At 31.6% G+C, this 20,199-nt stretch overlaps 1 protein-coding gene and 1 pseudogene across 1 annotated transcript; both read left to right on the top strand.

Annotated features, from left to right (window-relative positions):
- The first annotated feature begins 3,016 nt into the window (after nucleotides 1–3,016).
- Nucleotides 3,017–3,657, top strand: LOC112536769. Its single transcript, XM_025159628.2, has one exon. The coding sequence runs from the start codon at nucleotides 3,086–3,088 to the stop codon at nucleotides 3,395–3,397; it is 312 nt and encodes a 103-aa protein (XP_025015396.1). The 5' UTR covers nucleotides 3,017–3,085; the 3' UTR covers nucleotides 3,398–3,657.
- Nucleotides 3,658–10,850: 7,193 nt separating this feature from the next.
- Nucleotides 10,851–11,858, top strand: LOC125370832 (annotated as a pseudogene).
- The last annotated feature ends 8,341 nt before the right edge of the window (nucleotides 11,859–20,199 follow it).

Raw genomic sequence — 20,199 nt, forward strand, 5'->3', positions numbered from 1 at the left:
TTTGATCTAAGTGCTTAAGAAAAAGAAATTAAAATGTATGTTTTCAAATTAATTTATGATGCATAAACTGTTCATTAAGTCATATTAGAAGAGGATCTTAGGATAAGTCTCAATATTAACGTTAAACTTATCCTCCTCATTACATTTGATGTATATTTAAACACATAGTAATTGAAAAACTTTGAGTTGAAAAATCGCATGCCACATGCAAAAGCATCTCATTTTTCTATGCACAGGAAGCCTCAGAGAGTGAAGTTAAACTGTACCCACATTTCATTATGGATAGTTGTTTAATTATCAAATATTTTATTTGTAAAGCTTTGAAGAACGCATAATTTATAAGGTCCTAATGTTGTTTAGTAAAAAGTAAAGACAAAATTGTTTTAATTAATGACATTGGAGAGAGGGTAAATGCTTTCTCCTAGACAACCTTAACAAGGTTTATCAAATCTTCCAACCTTATTTAGCATTGAAGACAACATTTGCCCAGTCTCCAATGTCGTCAACAAAAATAATTGCAAAAAGCTAATTTGAACTGCAAGATATTTCTATTTGAACTTGTCCATAACAATGGTAATAAGAAATAAATAAATTTTGGCAATAACTCATCTCCTTTTCACTGGAATTAAGTTGCATACTACTTTTCATCCCTCAAAACTTGTGAGTTGATTGATTTAAACTCCAACAATCGACCTAATAATAAAAGTGATAAATAATTAAATTTTTAATTTGAAATAGTGATAGTTAATATTAAATGAAGGGAATAATGAAAGTATACAAAATATTGTCTTGATAAGTCACAAAAGATTACTAATAAGCTAAACTCGAAATAGACAATAAGGATCTTAAATTTAATTTAATTTTAGTAATGTCAGAATGGTTAATAAGAATCTTAAATTTAATTTCACTTCAGTCTGTCTGTCAGTCAGCCAAATTGGCTGTCACTACTTTTGCTCAAGCAGCAGGGGAATTAAATTACAAACTTTTTTCTCCAGATAATATTATGAATCCCTTCGCTGAAAAAAAACTTACACAGATTAAAGTATTAGAATACTTTTAAAATTGTGACTTTACACGGTTTAGTGAAATCTGAAATTTTTATTTTTATTTTTATAATCGTATTAAATTTAAAAATTTAAAAAATTAAATTTCTAAGACTATACCATAATATAAAAATATTTAAAATAATTTTAATTTTTTGAGACTCTTATGTAACGGTTCGGTACGAAACGAAGTAATGCAATTTAAAAATTTTATATTTTTTATTTAATAAAAATTATATATTCTTAACTTAAAGAATTTTCATTTAATTTGAAAATCTATTTAATAACTTAAATTGAATACAAGAAAAATGTTGCCATTATTTTTTTTAAGAGTCAATTGCGTGTCTGGTACGCTAGATATTCAAGTGACTTATGTCGGTCCAATGTCTGGATGGTTGCAGAGTGAAGCGTGATCGGATGAAATAGAACCTCCGAGGTTGAGCTAGGGAAGTTACACGATCTTGAGAAATCAAGTATGATAGGAGACCTCGGACCTTTTTGAGGTTGTTCTTATACAAACAGGCGGAGCATGTTCCGAGATTCTTGAGGTTGGTAGTGATAGGTATCACTCAGTCATTTCCTCATTGGATGGACAAATATACAAATTTCCAGTAGGGATGTAAGTGGTAACATCAGAGATTGTTTAGTGGATAAGTTGCAAAGATTTGCCTGTTGATACACAGGTACAGGAGATCAAAAATCTCTAAATTCTACTTGGAGGAACCATCTCTCGACAAGCTCGAAGATGAAGGTGATGATGATTACGGAGTACGGAGCTCCTACGAAATATTTGCTCAGCTTCTGATGATTCGTTATATCCTCATGTATTAATGATGGTGAAAGAATCTTCAAAATGAGAGCTTTTAATTTAGTTAAAGATGCAGTTGGTGGACATGGGTCCAGCAACTCTAACTAAGTCGCAATCTTTTGCGTAATAGGCACTTTCCTAGCAGTGGTTAGATGTCGTCCTCTTTCTGCTTTCGTTTTTTTTTTTTTTTGCTTAATGTGATGGCTACGCAGAGTGATCAGTTGTTGTCTGAGTCAAGATTATGCCTTGTGCTTCATTCTAGCTTCAGCTTCTATTTCTGTTTTCTTTAATTGTAAGTGTCAGCTTGGTGGCCACAAATCCACCCCTGGAACCTCGTCTTTCCAGGTTGATGCAATGAACAAGGGAAACAAGCAAATTTGTCTTTCATGCAAGTGACAGAATTTCGATTTTAATTCTCATCTAAACCGGTTATATATGTTACCATATTCATGAAAATGGTATCAAAATATAAATAGGTCCCCATTGGAAATCAACACTCGTTAATTAAAACTTAACTAAATGATTATTAAAAGAAGTGAGCAATTATTTGCTTTTGATTATTGTTAGCATCAGGTACAATAACATCCTGTAAGTTCTAATTCAATTCTTGAAGCAAAATGATGACCTTTTCTTTCATACTTTGCCATTATGCATTACATTGAAGCTTGGATAAGATCCTTTGATGAGCCATTTTGACATTTTCTTTTTCACCTGTGGCATTGCTTACATGGAGAATATTAAATAATATTCATTTGTAACTGCCAGGTCATCAGTCTAGATCGGAAGAATTTGCCCGTAGAGGCAGAAATAAAGTTTTAAGTATTTTTAATTTACAAATCAAAAGTTTAGTCTTTGTCTTTTTGTTATAAAATGATCAAAAGTTATAGTTAATGACATTGGACAGAGGGTAAATGCTTTCTCCTAGACAAGCTTAGTATAGTTTAATAAATCTCCAACCTCGTTTAGCATTGAAGACAGAATTTGCCCAGTCTCCAATGTCGTCAGAGAAAAAAAATTTGCAAAAAAGTTAATGTGAACTACAAGCTAATGTGAACCCCAATCGATGACAAAGAACGAAATGATACAAAATGCTGCTTTGATAAGTGGAGAGATGTGAACTTCCTCGAAATTGCTTTACTGAACAATATTATGTTGTTTCCTCCCTATATATATCTCTCGATGGCAGAAAGTACAAACAACAGATAAAGGCAGCAACTGAGAACAGATTTGTAGGATGTCGACTGATAGCACTAGAGATGGTTTGGTGAATAGGTTCAAGAATCTGCCTGTGAATATACAGGAACAGGAGATCAAATACCTGTCAATTCTACTTGGGGGAGCTACAATCGACAAGCTCGAAGATGAAAGCGATGACGATTACAGAGTCAGAAGCTTTGACGAAATGCTTGCTCAACTTCCTGATGATTCCCCATATCCTGATGCATTTACTAACACATATCTAAATCGGCAGAGAATCTTCAAAATAAGAACTTTTGATTTAGTTAAAGATGCAATTGGTGAAGATGGGTCCAGCAAGTCCACATAATTGTTTTATTTTGCATATTATGCACTTTTCAGACAGTGCGTAGGAGGTGTTTTCTTTTTGCTTATTGCTTATTGCATGCTTATGTGATGTCTAGCTAGGCAGAGCGAGTTGTCGTCTTGTCTCTGTCAAGACTATGTCTCGTACTTTAATCTAGTTTCAGCTTCTAATTGTGTTTTCTTTCACCGTACCAAACCCAACCCTGGAACCTCGTTTTTCCAGGTTGGATGTTCTGAATAAAGGAAACAAAAAAAGTCTGTCTACTATGCGAGTCACATAATTTCCATGACTTTTTCTCATGTATTGCATGCACGGCTAAAGAATCATGCAAGTGATTAAGCAACCTAAATGAGAGTTGCTTAACACCGGCCACTGCAAAATCCACTCCATGGCTAAAATTTGATTTTGGATTTTCATATGGCTCAAGGAATGGAAGAACAGCTCATTTTGCTGCAAATTCTCAAAAAATATAAAATAATGCTTAAAATTTACTTACAATAATTTTGATAGAAGAAAAAGAAATGATATTATAACTACACTGCTAAATAAACATTGCCACAATACAAATTGAGAAATATGTGTATATGTATTATGTTTCAACTAATTAAATTAATAATAATTATCAATATATATTAGAGACAAAATAGAAAAATATTTACGTAGGTGTATATTTCAATCTATAACTCAAACTGGTAAAAATATTAAAATATATTTATTGATTTTAAATAACTATAAATCATTCATCTACTATGAAAGTTTAAAATATATATACACTTTAGAAGTAATTACTTACTAGCATCACCTCTCTTTTGCTAATAGCTTTTTGCTAACAGCTCAAAGTCATCTGGGAATTTTTTTTTTAAGGTAAAACGATTTCAGATATCTCGATCTTTGATCATTTTTACAAATCTATCCTCACAATTAAAATTTATCATTATTATATATGTCTGCCCAATGAACCTAAATAAAAAACAAATGCTTCAATGTTTTTTTGTAATACACATATGCACCATACAATATTAAGACAATTTCTTAAACTTCTGGAAAGGTTTGGGCAGAACATGCTACCCATCTTGAATCACCAAAGTTGCATTCTTACTAGTCTTTGGCATTGTTGTCCTAGAGGATCCAACCATCTTTTTTTTTTTCCCCTTTTGAACAAACTAATGTATGTTGGCAAGAAAAAGACACATCTGCGTGCCATATTATCATAATCACACACTTGAAACAACTTGGGTAGATTTAATAGAGAACGCAAAGATAATAGACCGAAAAGATAAAATTATAAGGTGAGAATATATTTGAAAAAATGGTGAAAGGTCATGGTAGTTGGAATAGTTTTTTCTTCCTTTTATTTAAGCATAAAACGATAAGTTTTGAGCTTCTTTAGGTTGTAAGCCATGTAGTCAAACAAATAAGCCAGATTTACATGCCATATCTTGAGTGGCACACGCCAAGAACAATTGTTAGTAAATATGATACAATACATAAAAATGGTGGACCATATTGACAGTATTAACTCGAACAACTTTTTATAGTGTTTTAGTTTGATATTAATATTATTTTTATCTAAATTTATTTAATGCCATCATATGCACACGCCTGAAATAACTTAAATAATTTTAATATAACGCAAAGATGATGGATTAAAAAAATAAAATTATAAGGTGAGAGTATATTTAGAAAATAGTGAAAGGTCATGCTAGTTGAGATAATTTTACCTTCTTTTTTTTTTTTGGATTGATGACAGTGCGTTCTATATTGATAAGAAAAAAAAAAACACATTATGCGTGCCATGTCATCCTAGGCAAATTAAGGAGCATCAGAAAAGCTTATCTCCTCTGTCATTCGAAAAAAAAAAAAAAAATTATTATATTTTTATTGTTGTATAATGAGAGATACATAATGACCAATGGTAGTCATTCATTCATTTTAATATTCTAATCCATCTAAATAAATTGTAAATATTAAGTAGAAATACTATTTAAATCTTTTTTAGTTGTTTACTCGTACGTTGCACGACCGTTATTATTATTTTAATTATAAAAAATCAAGTTTATAAATACAATTTAATAAATATCTCAATGTCTAATATTGGTTTATAATATTTTAAGAAATAATAGTAAACTAATTATTTTTAAATATTCTTAATTTTTAAATTATATTAATGCAATAATATAAAGATAATTTTAAAAATAATTATTAATTAATTATAATATTATATAAATAAATATTACAAATATAATTAATATTTATATTTATAAAATTATAAATTATTATGCAATTAAAAAATTAATTTATAATTTATTAGTAAATATAATATTTAAAAATATTATTTTCTATAATTAGAATCATTATCTAGTTAGAAAATTAATTAATTAGTTAATATAATATTAAGATATAATTAATATATTTCCTTTTAAAATAATTATTATCTAATTAGAAAACTAATTATTATCTAATTATAAAATTAGATTAAAATTAATATGTTTTACTTAAAATTAGAATCAGTATTTAATTAGAAATGTAATTTATTTATCAAGAAACTAATAAAAAAAATTATAAATTTATATATAAATTTGAATTTCATATGTCAAAATAAAAATTAAATTTTATAATAAATTGATAAATAATATGACCATCAGTAAAATTATTTGAAACAATTAATCAAACATCTTAATATATCTGCTATTAACTCATTTTCAACACCTATATCAAGGAATTATAGGTGATGTACAAATATTCCACCTATTATACCTTTTCTTTAGTATATGAAAACACCTCATCATTCTTTGATAATGATTTATGATTGGTTATCGGCCAAAATTCATCACAAGCCAGCATATGTCGAACACGTATACCAATATTATTCAACTTGTGATCAAAACTCCACTATTCTTAGTGAGACAATAACAGTTATATTGTTAGATGTTAAATGGATTTTCCGTTTTAACTAATTCAAATTCCAATTTAGCGTCAATTCAAATTCCAATTTTTGGGTTACTGATTCTAATCCTCTTCTTTACAAAAGTATTTAGTTTAGAGATTTGATGATGTTGATAGTTGTTTCTCACTTAACAACTATATTAAAGCGTTTAGTAAAGAAGAGACAACAGTTGATAGCTGATTTAATTCTAATTAGTTGCTGATTGTATCAGCTCTATTTTATAGATTTTCTTTATCAGCTGATAGTTAATTTGATTTTTTATTTATTTAAACACTATTACTTTTATTAAAATTTATTAATAAAAATTTATTTTAAATTGATCTCATATAATTAATTTTTATATTTTAAAATAAATAATAATTATTTTAAAATTATTTTTAATAGATAAATAATAATAATATTTAAAATTATGGTATTTGGAATTAAAAAATTTATTAGTAGAATTTAAATTTAAATTTTTATTTTTAAAATAATTTTTATAACTATTTAATAATAAATACAATTGAGCTAAAAAAATTAACTATAATATTTTTAATTACTATAAGTTATTTTTATTAATTTTTATTATTAAATATAATATAATAAAAAATATATTTAACGATAAATTATACCTTCATTGGTCATTTAACATACTAATAGTAACCGCTAATTAAATTCTACCAAACTGTTTAATTTATTAGCCATCAGCTATTAACTATCAGTCATCGGCTACCTACTGTATTGATCAGTTGAACCAAACATGCCCTATAATATTTTTCTCTCACTTTCTTTATTTTTTACCCGATCATTTCTTTTCTTCCTATTTTTATTTACTTTTAAATTATATTTTCTATAATAAATAACAGAGACAATATGATTTTTTTTGTCACTCTTTCTATTTTCTCTCTCTTTTATTCTTTTCTTTCTCTTTTTTTATTTTTTAATATCATTGATTTATTCTTTTCTCCTTTCATTTTTTATTTATCATTTTTGCTCTCATTTTTTCACTTTTAATGATCAATTCTCCATCTCTAAGACATATTTCTTGTAAAACCTTTTTAATTTAAATATCGATTTCTTATTGACAAACTATTTTTCTTGCGGGAAGAAATAATTAAAATAACAAATGGTACATTAAATTTAAAACGTGAGGAATTAATTCGTACTTTCACTTTCTTTCTTTCCTCTTTTTTTTCTCTTTTTTTTTCTTTATAAAAAGCAAGAAAATGTAAATTTTTTAAAAATATGTATATTCTCTTTGAAAAAAATAAGGATAATCTTTTTGGTGTGGGAATGGAAGCTAATGCTAAGCGGAATTATGGGCTGTGGCTGAAAGGAGAGGAACGGGGCAAGAAAAAGGATAATCATTTGGTGTGAGGTGACGCTGATGTTAAACTTTATTTTTAATAAAATAAAATTATTAATTTCTTAAAAATATTTATGTAATTAATAAAATAAAATAAAAATATTTTTAGATTTTACTTTTATATTGCATATAATTACTAAAAAATAATCTATTATTATATTAATAAATTCTTCATTAAACAACTGTAATTAAATGAATTAACATATTTAAATGCAAATTAAAAGTGTTGAAAAAGAAATTATGGTTTGTGTCGTTAAATTCACAATTAAATATCAAAAGTTAATTTTTATTAAAAATCAAATATCAAATTATAAATAAAATTTTTAAATTTTGTAGCATAACGTAATTTTTTAATAAAACAACAATTAGATATAACAAATGTGCGAAATAAATGTAAGATGTCAATTTGGATGGCCGTCCTGCTTCTCAATAGCCACTTCCGGTTGTTGTTTTTCCTACCCTCCACATATTGTTTCTTTGGATAATAGTGAGATTTTTATTAATATATAAATGGTCTAATTATTAAAAATACCTGAATTTTATACCTTTTTAACACATGCTAATTCTTGCAAAAATTATATCATATTTCAAATATTTTTTCTTTCAAAATATACTCTGTTGTCATAGTTAAACTTCAATTTTCAGGATGAGGCTTTGCGGATGTCGAAACTAACTTAAAAAAATTTATCGAGTTGGAAAATCTTTTTAATTAATTTTATAAGAACAGGTAAAAATCTTATCGTTCAAGGACTAAGGCAGTAATCAAACAAAGTTACTTTTAATTAATTTTATAAGAACATGTAAAAGTTTTTTAGGTGAAGGACTAATGCAGTAAATGAACAAAGAAAAGAAAAGGAAGAAAGTGGCTAGTATGAAGATGTAGCATATAGCTCTTCCCATTATTTAGTCTCATACTTGAACTGGCGCGTTATTTTGATACTATTTGTAAAAGAGTAAATCTATATGAATTATTTATCTAATAATTAAAGGGCAGAGTTGGGAATGTCCACATGTTTTAAAAGCCGGTATTTTAAATGTCAGTGATAATTCATTCAGACTCTTATAAACACATCAAACTTATAATTATTTTTGAATGTGAGATGGGATATATTTTTGGAGCTGTTATTATTTGGAGACTTTAATTAAGTGCTTCCAGTGCTAGAGGTTGATGTGTTGAAGATAAGAATTGAAGATGCCATCTCAATTATCCGTTTTATTCTCTATGAATTTGAAATTATAATTGGTGATGGGGATTGATGAGTTTAAGAGATGTAAAGAGGGAAGAGTTTGAAAACATCAGTTGGGTCTGGATTTTGTGAATATGAAGAGATGGGATGTCTTGAGGATCGATAAAAAGAAATGAAAACAATGTATTGGTCGGTGATGATCACCGTTTTGCAGTGCTCCAGCAATGGTGGTGGTTATAGGGTTGGGTTTTCGTGGTGGTTGTAGGGCTGGGGATATCTTTTGGGAATGTATAGAGATTTTATAATTATATTATACTTAGTTCGCATAACATTTATTGACTGATTAGAATTTGAAAAATTCATGTCTAGGTTTAGAATTTAATTATAATTAATTATATCCAAAGCCACATAGATAAAACCCACTATGAGAATCACATACTCAGATGGCAGAAAGTTTTTAAACAGAATAAGAGTTTGAGATATAAAAATGTTAAAAAAGGACAAAGTTTTGATTTCTCTTTCAAATAAATATGCTATGTAAAATGGGAAAAAGGTTAATAATTGAGTAAAATCTTTTGACATATTATAAGGAATGTGTAATCTCATGGAAAAAATAATAATAATTTTGATTAACTAATAAGTAGGACAAAAATTTAAGGCTCCATCAAATGTAGATTTGTAATCTATATAATGGGTATATTGTGCCTAGTGAAACTAGAGAAGGCATTACAAAAAGAGGATCTTCAAATTTAACCACAAACAGTACTGAGGAAGGTGATATCAATTTTCTAAGTTTTTATACTGAGTTGATGAGATTTCTCGGATTGTGAAGAAGGGAAAATTGAGATTTTGTTAAATGATTAAAGCTAAAATGAAATTTTATTATATTAGGGTAATTTTGCTCTTGAATTTATTAATTTCTTATATATTTGTCCATAAATTTGAGATGTCCTGATTAATATGCCAACGAAGAAAGATTGAGTTTATTTCATGAATGAAAGTTAACTTTATTCTTTATGTTAGAGAACTCAAAAATTGCTAAAAGATAAAAAAAAAAAAAAACAATTAACAACTTATAAGTGTTAAGATTCAGCCGCTCTTCATAAGATAAAAAAAAGAAAAAAGAAATAGTTAGTTCCAGTCATTTTGATATTTGATTTTATCTAAATCTAATTATATTAACAAGTTCTATATTTCACTTATCTTAATTGTATATCATTCATGAGCTATGATTGATAAAATTATAAACTTAAAATAAAAAATCAACTTAAGCTAAAAAATTACAAATCGCATACTAAATGCATAATAATAACAATGCTATCACCGATCTGAACATATATATTGAATTCAAGAATCATGATTCTTGTTGTTTTCCTTTTGACTAATATTGGAAAGAGCTGCTGTATGTTATAGGTGATGTTAGTTTGGCCAGTGTAGAAAAGTATTGTTGCGGTGTTTTCAATGCTAAGTTGGTTTACCATGGTATATCTGTATAAATAAATGTAAGTGAATTTGCACTTAAAAGCACACCTAAAGAGATAAATATAAGCAAGATTAGCAAGATAATTCATACAATTCATCTTTGTCATAAGTAAAGAAAGCACAAAGACTATAGCCTGTGCTTTTACTCTTATTCAATACTGGACTGCAATAACTTGCTGTCCTTTCAGTTACAGGTTTAATTTACAATGTCCTTTTTATTTAAGCAACTACGCACATAACAGGACATACAAACACTACAAGTGCAAGAGACTAGGAGGATAATCAATACATCAAAGTAATGGCAATTATTTCTGGTTCGGGTTCCCAGTGAAAGGCCAAATGATTATTTGTTTGAGGCTTGTTCTTCTGAATGTGAAAAGCATTTTCTGTTCCCCAACCCCAACCATCATTGCATTATTTTTTTTTTCTTTTCAGTACCTTGTCATAATCTGGCTGCAGAATCCTCAATCTATAAATCATCAGTTAAGGGGAAGTGCAAATACCAGAGACGAAAGAGGAGAGACTTGGAAGTAGGAAGTAAAACCAAAGAATTTAAAGCTGGATAATACAAAGGCGAAGGATAAAGAAGTATTATCTCGAAACAAACGGAAAAAAGAAAGTCCTGAAATGGACAAAGACCATGACAGTTGTAGCGGTATTCTAGAAACTGCAAAGGCAGATAGATCGGTATGGTTGATGAAGTGTCCTCTAGTAGTTGCCAGGTCATGGAAAAGTCATGCTTCTTCTTCTGATTCTCGTCGTGTTAATAAGGTCGTTCTCTCCCTCGATCTTCTCCGTTCTGACGATTCTCTTCAGTTCACTATGCAGATGGTTGAGACTGAGAATAGGAATGTGCCAAAAAGCTATTCTCTGAATATGTTTAAAGACTTCGTTCCTATGTCTGTTTTTTCTGAGATAACCCAAGGAAGGGTTGCTATTGAAGGTAAAGGGGAACATAAATTGGACATGAATCCCCATGAGGAGAACACGGAGGAGTTCGGAAGATTATATCGTGAAAGAACAAAGAAGTCTAAGATTAAGAATAGGCAAATAATTGACGATGACCGGGGAGTGCACATGAGACCTATGCCAGGAATGGTTGGCCTGATTTTATCTAGTTCCAAGGATAAGAAGAAAACAACACTAGTTAAACAGTCAGACATGAAAGGAACTAGGAGGGATCGTGGGGAACTGGAGGATATCATGTTCAAGCTATTCGAAAGACAGCCAAATTGGGCCTTGAAACAACTTGTGTAAGAAACTAATCAACCTGCGCAATTCTTGAAGGAGATACTGAATGAGCTCTGTGTGTACAATAAGCGTGGAACAAATCAGGGACTTATGAGCTTAAGCCGGAATATAAGAGATCTGCTGAGAATACAGGTGGTGATTAAATATCTGATGGTGTAAGTTATTTTCATTTTCTTAAGAGACAAAGCTGATTAAAATGCATAAAAGAGAGAGGAAAAAGTTTATGGGATGGAGTGGTGGTGGCGGTGGTGGTGGTAGTGGTAGTGGTGGCGGATGGTGGTGGTAGTGGTAGTGGTGGCGGATGGTGGTGGTAGGTGGTGTTATTGTTAGGATTTAGTCAATTATTAGCCGGTAAATAAAATCCTAGTTTTCATGGGACTCTTTGCTTTAATAGGTCTTTATTGTTTGAAGAGTTTATTAATAGTGGATTCCTTATTTCTCGTTGTTTTTTGTTTGCTTTATATGGATATTTAAACAACTAGACATATTTTTCAATTCTATCAAGATAATTCCTTCTAAAATTTCTCTCTCGTCTTAAATCTTATTTTCTTTTTTAGTTTTAACTTTACCATTTCGTATCAGAGCCTCGCAAGAGGCTTGGTAGAAGCAGCAGTCTTCTAGAGGTATTAGGCAAAGGAAATGGCAACAGAGGGTGCTTTCGTTCAACCAGCAGTGCCGAGGTTCAATGGTCACTACAATCATTGGGTGATACTTATGGAGAATTTTCTTTGATCAAAGGAGCACTAGGGTGTGGTAGAAAATGGAGTTTCTGCAGTAGCAGAAGGCGTGACTCTTACTGATGCACAAAAGAAAGCTTTTGGAGAGCAGAAATTGAAGGATCTCAAAGCTTCTTAACTACCTATTTCAGGCATTAGATCGTTCTATTTTAGAGACAATCATTAACAAAGACACATCAAAGAGTATTTAGGACTCTATAAAGCAGAAATATTAAGGAACAACACGAGTCAAGCGTGCTCTCCTATAGGCATTGCGAAAAGTATGAAATTGTTCATATGAAGAAAGGAGAATCTGTGAATGAGTATATTGCTCGTGTTCTTGTTATTACTAACAAGATGAAAGCTAATGGTGAAGATATGAAAGATGTTGCTGTTGTGAAAAAGATTCTGAGGTCAATGACACCCAAGTTTAATTATGTTGTATGCTCCATTGAAGAATCTAAGAATACGAGTATGTTATCAATTGACGAGCTGCAAAGCAGTTTGCTTGTGCACGAACAACGCATGAGTAACACTGTATAGGAAGAACATGCTCTGAAGGTAACTCATGGAAACCAATATGTTGAACAAGGAAGAAGGCGTGGGAGTTTTGGAGGCAGAGGTCGTGGAAGAAGCAGACAATGCTTTAACAAAGCAATGGTGGAATGCTACAAGCTTGGTCATTTTCAGTAGGAATGCCCAACGTCGAAGAAAGGAATGGCAAATTTTATAGAAAGTCAAGTAGAAAGTGAGAAACACATGTTACCGATGGCTTATGTTGAAGAAAGGGAGCAGCACAAAACTGATATATGGTTTCTTAACTGTGGTTGCAGTAATCATATGATTGGAAAAAGGGAGATTTTTCTGATTTTGATAAAAAATTCACAGAATCGGTGAAGCTGGAAAATAATTTTAACGTACATTAGGCTAGAAATCAATGGAGTTGTTAGTATTATCTCGTGAGTTTTTTATGTTCCGGAATTGAAGAATAATCTGCTGAGTCTGGGATAATTGCAAGAGAAGGGGCTGACTATTTTGTTTCAACAAGGGCAGTGCAAAATATATCATCCTCACAAAGATTTGATCATGAAAGCTAATATATCTGCAAATCGAATATTTATTTTGCATGCCACTTCTTTGCCCATAGCACCCACTTGTTTTAACACAATCATAGAAGATGTGTCGTAGCTGTGGCATTGTAGGTATTGGGCATTTAAGCTTTAAAGGCTTACAAACTTTACAGCATAAACAAATGGTAAATTGTTTGTCATTACTAAAGTCGCCCTCGAAGCTATGCAAGGACTGTCTTGTGGGGAAACAACATTGAGATTCGTTTCCAATGAAAAGCTCTTGGAGAGCCTCACAGATCTTGCAGCTTGTACATACTGATATTTGCGGACCAATTAAGCCAGCCTTGAATAGCAAGAAAAGGTATTTGATTACTTTTATTGACGATTATAGCCAAAAAACATGAGTATTTTTTTGCAGAAAAATCAGAAGCTTTCAATGTTTTCAAAAGTTTCAAGATACATGTTGAGAAAGCAACAAACGTGTCTCTCAAAGGGCTGCATACAGATCGTGGTGGAGAGTTTACATCTCAAAAATTCAACGATTTTTGCAACAATATGGCGTTGCAGTTTACATCTCAAGATTTTAGCAACAGTTGCATATTCATTGCAACAAAACAGCGTTGCAGAATGAAAAAATCGCACCATCATGAATTTGGTTCGTAGTATGCTTTCTGAAAAGAATGTGCCCAAAACATTCTGACCAGAAGCAGTAAATTGGGCTGTGCATGCTTTAAATCGTAGTCCAACTCTGGCAGTAAAGGAAAAAACACCTGAAAAAGCCTGGAGCGAAATTAAGCGGTCAGGTTAGCATTTTAGAATTTTTGGCTCCGTCTCCTATGTTCATGTACGTGACAGTTCAAGAAACTAAACTGGATGGGAAAAGTTTGAAGTGTGTTTTACTTTGAATTAGTGAGGAGTCAAAGGCGTACATGCTCTATGATCTTATCTCAAAAAGGATTATAGTGCGCAAAGATGTAATTTTGAAGAAAGTGAAGAGTGGGAATGGAATAAACAACATGAAACAAGCTTTTTTGTGAGCTGGAATGGGAAGATGATGAAAATGATGTAATTGAAAAACTATTTGTAGAAGAAGATGTTGTTGATACACAATCAGAGGAGTCTCTTTGTAACACCCGGAATTTTTATATATTTAATAAATGAGTTATTTTCTATACCCAATTAGTTTGAAATTTTAAGAAATTATTCAAGTAAATTATTTTAGGAATAAATTATATTTTTTTTATTATTATTGGGTTTAATTTGAAATGATTATATTTTGGTTATTCAAAATTTTCCCAAATGCATATTTATATAAGTAAAATTATATATCGGAAAATTTTGGAAGAAATTATAAAGGATGTTTTAATAAAAGAATTTTGGAAAAATTGGTATTATAATCGATTAGTAGTATTAAATTTTAAGTTGGAAATTGATTATTTAATTTAATTGTGTGTAGGATTTAATTGGAAATTTATTTTGGAATAAGGATTGAAAGTATAATGTTATTTTTATGGAGTTTTAATGGAAATTTGTGAGCTTGGTATTTTTGTAAATAAATATGTCGGTCAGGGGTATTTTTGTAATTGTGTATTTTCAATAATTCTAATTTGGCCCAAATTAAATAGTTAAGGGCTTAATTGAAAGGCTAAAAAGAAGTTTGGGGGTTAAATTGAAATTCTGCGGGATGAAATTGTAAGTAATTAAGAAAGTTGAGGGACCAAATTGTAATAAGGAAAAGTTCGGGGGCCTAATGTCGATATTGAAAGGAAAGAAGTCGGGGAAGAAGAAAGGAGGAGAGAGAGAGTGCGGCGTCGGGAAGAGAGAAGGGGGCGTTCGGACGCGGCGTGGGCGATGGCTCGGCCGTTCTTGGTGGCGATCGGCTCCCCTTGGAGAGCTTCCTTTTAGCGGTAGCGTCGGTTTTGGTGGCCGGAGGAGAGAGTTCCGTGGAGGCAGCCGCATTTTGGGCTTTTCCGTGAGCTCCGTGGGAGGATGGACAATCGGAGGACATATCCCGACTCTCCTCATCTCAAGCTTCGCGATGGCACCGGTTTCGTGACGATCGGGCTTCGTTTATGAATCGACGGTCGAGATCGTCCGCAAATCTCTCCGGATGATCGGGTGTCAGATCGAAAAATCGGAAGCGGGGATCGTCATCGGAGTCCGATGGTGTGTTCGGATCGTCGATCGGACTCCGGCGGCTGGAGGCGAGTCGACCGAGCGATCGAGCGTCTCGGTAATTATCTTTGGCCCGTTAACTTTGGAATCCTTGATTTTAAATTTGTGTTTATTGGGTTATATTGTGTATTTGATGATATTGTGAGTCAAAAATAATTGTCTGTCAGTTTGCCTGCCTCGTATTTTGTGCTGTGTGGCGGAGTCGGGAAATAGTGAAGTTTGGGGACCCGACTCCCGTTGTTTTAATTGTTGGTTATTTGGAGTGTTCTTCTGGCAGTCCTGGACCCGTTTTCACGGGGGGTAATGTTCGTGTTGTAGGGGAGGTTCTGGGATTTTGGTAGAATTCTCCGAGTCGAGATTCTTAGGCGGAGTCTAGACCTAGGATTAATGATGGATTGTCTCGGTATTGATAAATTGTTTTCCGTGATTAGATGATCATACCGGCTCGCTCCTACCGAGGCACCGGAGCGAGCCGGAGGCCGCCAATCCCTGTGAGTTAAAGTCATTTAATCATTCGCTATTGCTAAGTTTGATTTTAATATGCTATTTTGAAAGTTCATGCTTAATATGGTTATTAGTTTCATAGCGTAAATAATTTCAACTGAATTACTAATTATTAAAGGTAATATAAGTGTTATTATAGTAATGTTATGATAATACCAAATATAATCAGTTTTCCTTATGAGTTGCACGAAGTCTTACTCTAAATTGATAATCGTTATTTTGATATGGTTGAATGATTTAATTAGACAATAATATTTATTAAATGTGGTGATTGCGATTTGGGAAATGTGGCTTGTAGAACATGCCACTTTGATGGGTTACATCGGGAGTAATGATCATGGACATAAGGTTATTATGGATTTGTTTGTCTGATCGAGCATTGCTCTCTGAGTTAGGTTGCTTGCAGTTAAGGTCCCCGATCGAGCGATGCTCTCTGGCCGGCTTATTTGGAATTCAAGTGTTCGGTGGAGGTAAGGACCCTGATCGAGCTTGCTCTCTGGGCGCCAGACCTGTTGGATTAAGAGAGCCGAAAGGCTACTAGAATTTGGGGTTTAGGGTTCTACCGAGCCACTCGTCCCGTAAAAGTAAAAATATATTTTTATTTATTCATTTATTTATTTATTATGGTATTTGATTATAATGTGATTTGTATTTACGTGCATGGTTGATATTTTGATTCGAATGATTAATATTTTCTGTGAAGAAAGTAATAGAGTATGATTATAGTATGATTTGTATTTACGAGCATGGTGTGATATACTGATTTGAATAATCTATGTTTTTCTGAGAAGAAGCAATAGTCCCTAGATTATTTGATTTTAACTCACTCTCGAGACTGACAGTCTCAATTTATTTTTTTTTCAGATTCGTGACTGTTAGTTCTCTCGCGACTCTTATTCAGTAACCCGACTCCTTCATCATCGGGTGAAGTATTTGATTTGGTATGTGAAATGGTAAATCTTAGATTCTCCGCAGTAGTAATAGTAGATGTATCAGTTGTAAATTTTCTGAGCTTCGGATCTCGCCTAGTTTCTCTGGCAGACCGAAGTATTTATGTAAAATGTAGCATTTAAGATAATTTGTGGCTTTATTAATATTAATTTGAGATGAGATTTGTTTAAATCAGTGAGTGTCAGGCTTACTACGGGTTTCGGTGGCCTTAAGCCTACCCATTCCCTAGTGCCGGTCACGGGCCCACGAGTGGGGTCGTGACACTCTTGAAACTAATCAAGGAACTTCTCCCGATTGCGTTGAAGGGAGGAATAGGAGGAAATCAACTTAGTTACAAGATTATGTATCAGGTGAAGCTTTGTCTAATAAAGAGGCAACATTTTCTGCTTTATATACAACTGCTACAGATCCATTTAGCTATGAAGAAGCCGTGAAGAGTGAAAGATAGAGAAATGCTATGGATGCTGAGATTGAGGCGATTGAGAAAAACGGCACATGAGAATTAATCGATTGACCAAATAGAGTCAAAATAGTTGGACTAAAGTGGGTTTACAAGACCAAACTTAATGAAAAGGGAGAAGTAGACAAGCTTAAAGCAAGGCTGGTCGTGAAAAGATATGCTTAACAATATGGTATAGATTACACAAAAATGTTTGCTCTGATGGCTCGTATGGAGACTGTTCGATTGGTGATTGCTTTTGTAGCATAAAAAGGCGGGCTATTCATCAATTAGATGTAAAGTCTGCTTTTTTATATGGCGAACTAGTTGAAGATGTTTTCATTGAGCAGCCTTGTGTTACATTCAAAAGGGAAAGGAGGGGAAAGTGTACAAGTTGAGGAAAGCTCTTTATAGGCTTAAACAAGCTCTACATGTTTGGTACAACCGAATTGAAGCATATTTCATAAAGGAAGGTTTTCAAAAATGTGATTATGAGCATATACTCTCTTTGTTAAACGAAACATGAAAGGCAGTATATGCTTTTTGTAAGCTTATATATTGATGATCTTCTTTTTACAGGAAATGGTGAGTTGATGTTTGCTGAGTTCAAGAACTCAATGCAACATGAGTTTTGATATGACTGATCTTAGTAAAATAAAATACTTTCTAGGTCTCGAAATCTTGCATAAATCATGTGGAATCTTTATTGGTCAAAGAAAGTATGCTTAGGAGGTGTTGTAGCGTTTTGGAATGAATTAAAGCAATTCTGTTCAAACTTCAGTTTTTCCTAGTTTCAAGCTTTATAAAGATGAAGGTGGAACTAAGATAGAAAAGACTTACTTCAAATAAATTGTAGGATGTCTTATGTATCTTACTGCAACTCGTTCATATATAATGTTTGCAGAAATTCTCTTGAGCAGATATATAGAGAATCGTACTTAGCTTCATTTACAACTAGCAAAGAGAGTGTTAAGGTATTTACAGGGAACAACTGAGTATGGAATTTTCTACAAGAAGAGAGGAAATGATGGACTTATAGCATACACTGATAGTGACTATGCTGGTGATTTGGATGATAGAGAAAATACATCAGAAGATGTCTTTCGTTTTAGTTGCAGAGTTGTAACGTGGTCCTCCAAAAAACAACCAATTATAAGTTTGTCTACGACTGAGGCTGAATTCATCGTTGCGGCATCGCGTTCTTGTCAAGCAATTTGGTTAAAAAGAGTACTCATAACACTTGATCAGACTCAACAAGAGACAATAACTATCCATCGTGACAATAGTTCTACAATCAAACTCTCAAAAAATCTAGTAATGCATAGTCATAGCAAATATATATATGTTCATTTTCACTTCCTTCGAGAACTCGCACAAGCAAGAATGATAGAACTAGTTCATTGCAGCACTTTGGAACAAATTGCTGATGTGATGACAAAGCCACTCAAGCTGGATGTTTTTCTGAAGCTGCGTACGATGCTTGGAATTTCCGCAAAGAATAGTATAAATTAAATTCTTTCGGCATTTAGTTTAAGGAAGAAATTGTTAGGATTTAGTCAATTAAAAATTAAATTCTTTCAGCATTTAGTAGGTTCCTTATTTCTTATTGTTTTTTGTTTGCTTTGTATAGCTATTTAAAAGATAATTCCTTCTAAAATTTCTTTCTTGTCTTAAATCTTATTTTTTTAGTTGTAACTTTATCAGTTGTCACAGACAAGGTTAGCGACAGGTGAAGAATTGTAGCTGGGATAGGAGTGGAGGTGTTGTATTCTTAGATAGCGGCACTGGTGCTGACGTTTCTTTAACAGAGCCATTGTTAATTCAACAGGTGAAGACTATAGGAAATGTTCAACAAAAAAAAAAATGAAAAGAAGACAAGAGGAATAAGATTCAGTATTGTTTAAACCATCTGTTTGACCTGCACTGTCATAATTTGCTTTTGAACTTCGGATGTAGATTATTAAAAACGAATTAATTTCCTGAGACGTTGTCAAAAAATATCATATTGATATATATTTTCTCCTTTCAAACACTAGATTGAATAAAAAAATTATCTAGACATTATGATAAAAAAAATTAGAAAGTTTGAAACGCCAAATTTACTATTATCCCTTTGCTCACCTCATGAACTTTTCTTCCCTTTTTTTATTAACTCATTTGAGTTATAACATTTGCCCTTAATTAATTAATTAATATCCAAAGATATGGAAAATGAAGCTCTTGGCGTTATGTCAATAGTTGTGATATTTCTTTCTCAAGGAAAGTTTCATATAAGAACTTTTGTCACATTATAAAATTAGTTGTATGATTTCAATCTTATTTCAAATACGCTTAAGCTTTGTTTTGGCTCACCTAGTGATTTTTCTTTCTTTTATCTATTCTGAAGTAAATTATCCATATTTAAGTATAAAATAGTTATGAAATGTCAATTTCCTACTCATATAGTTTCATAGGCTTAAAATATATAAATTTTTCTTTTTAGATTAGTGATTGTCTTTATATATATATATATATATATATATATATATATATATATATGTAATTGTTTAATCGATTTTTTTATTTTTTTATAAATTATATTGAATATTTTCATGGATAGATTAATACTTTTATAAATTTATTAAATTTCTCTTGATGAATGTATTATTAATTTCCTTCATATGATTGATAAAATTACCATTTATGAAAACCTTGATAAAGGTGAAAATTTTATTGCTAATTTTCTTTTAAGATTATAT

Source organism: Ricinus communis, chromosome 8, assembly GCF_019578655.1.
Source record: "Ricinus communis isolate WT05 ecotype wild-type chromosome 8, ASM1957865v1, whole genome shotgun sequence".
NCBI lineage: Eukaryota > Viridiplantae > Streptophyta > Magnoliopsida > Malpighiales > Euphorbiaceae > Ricinus > Ricinus communis.

Coding starts and splice junctions, on each gene's coding strand:
- LOC112536769 (XM_025159628.2), top strand. CDS start 3,086: ATGTCGACTGATAGCACTAGAGATGGTTTGGTGAATAGGTTCAAGAAT.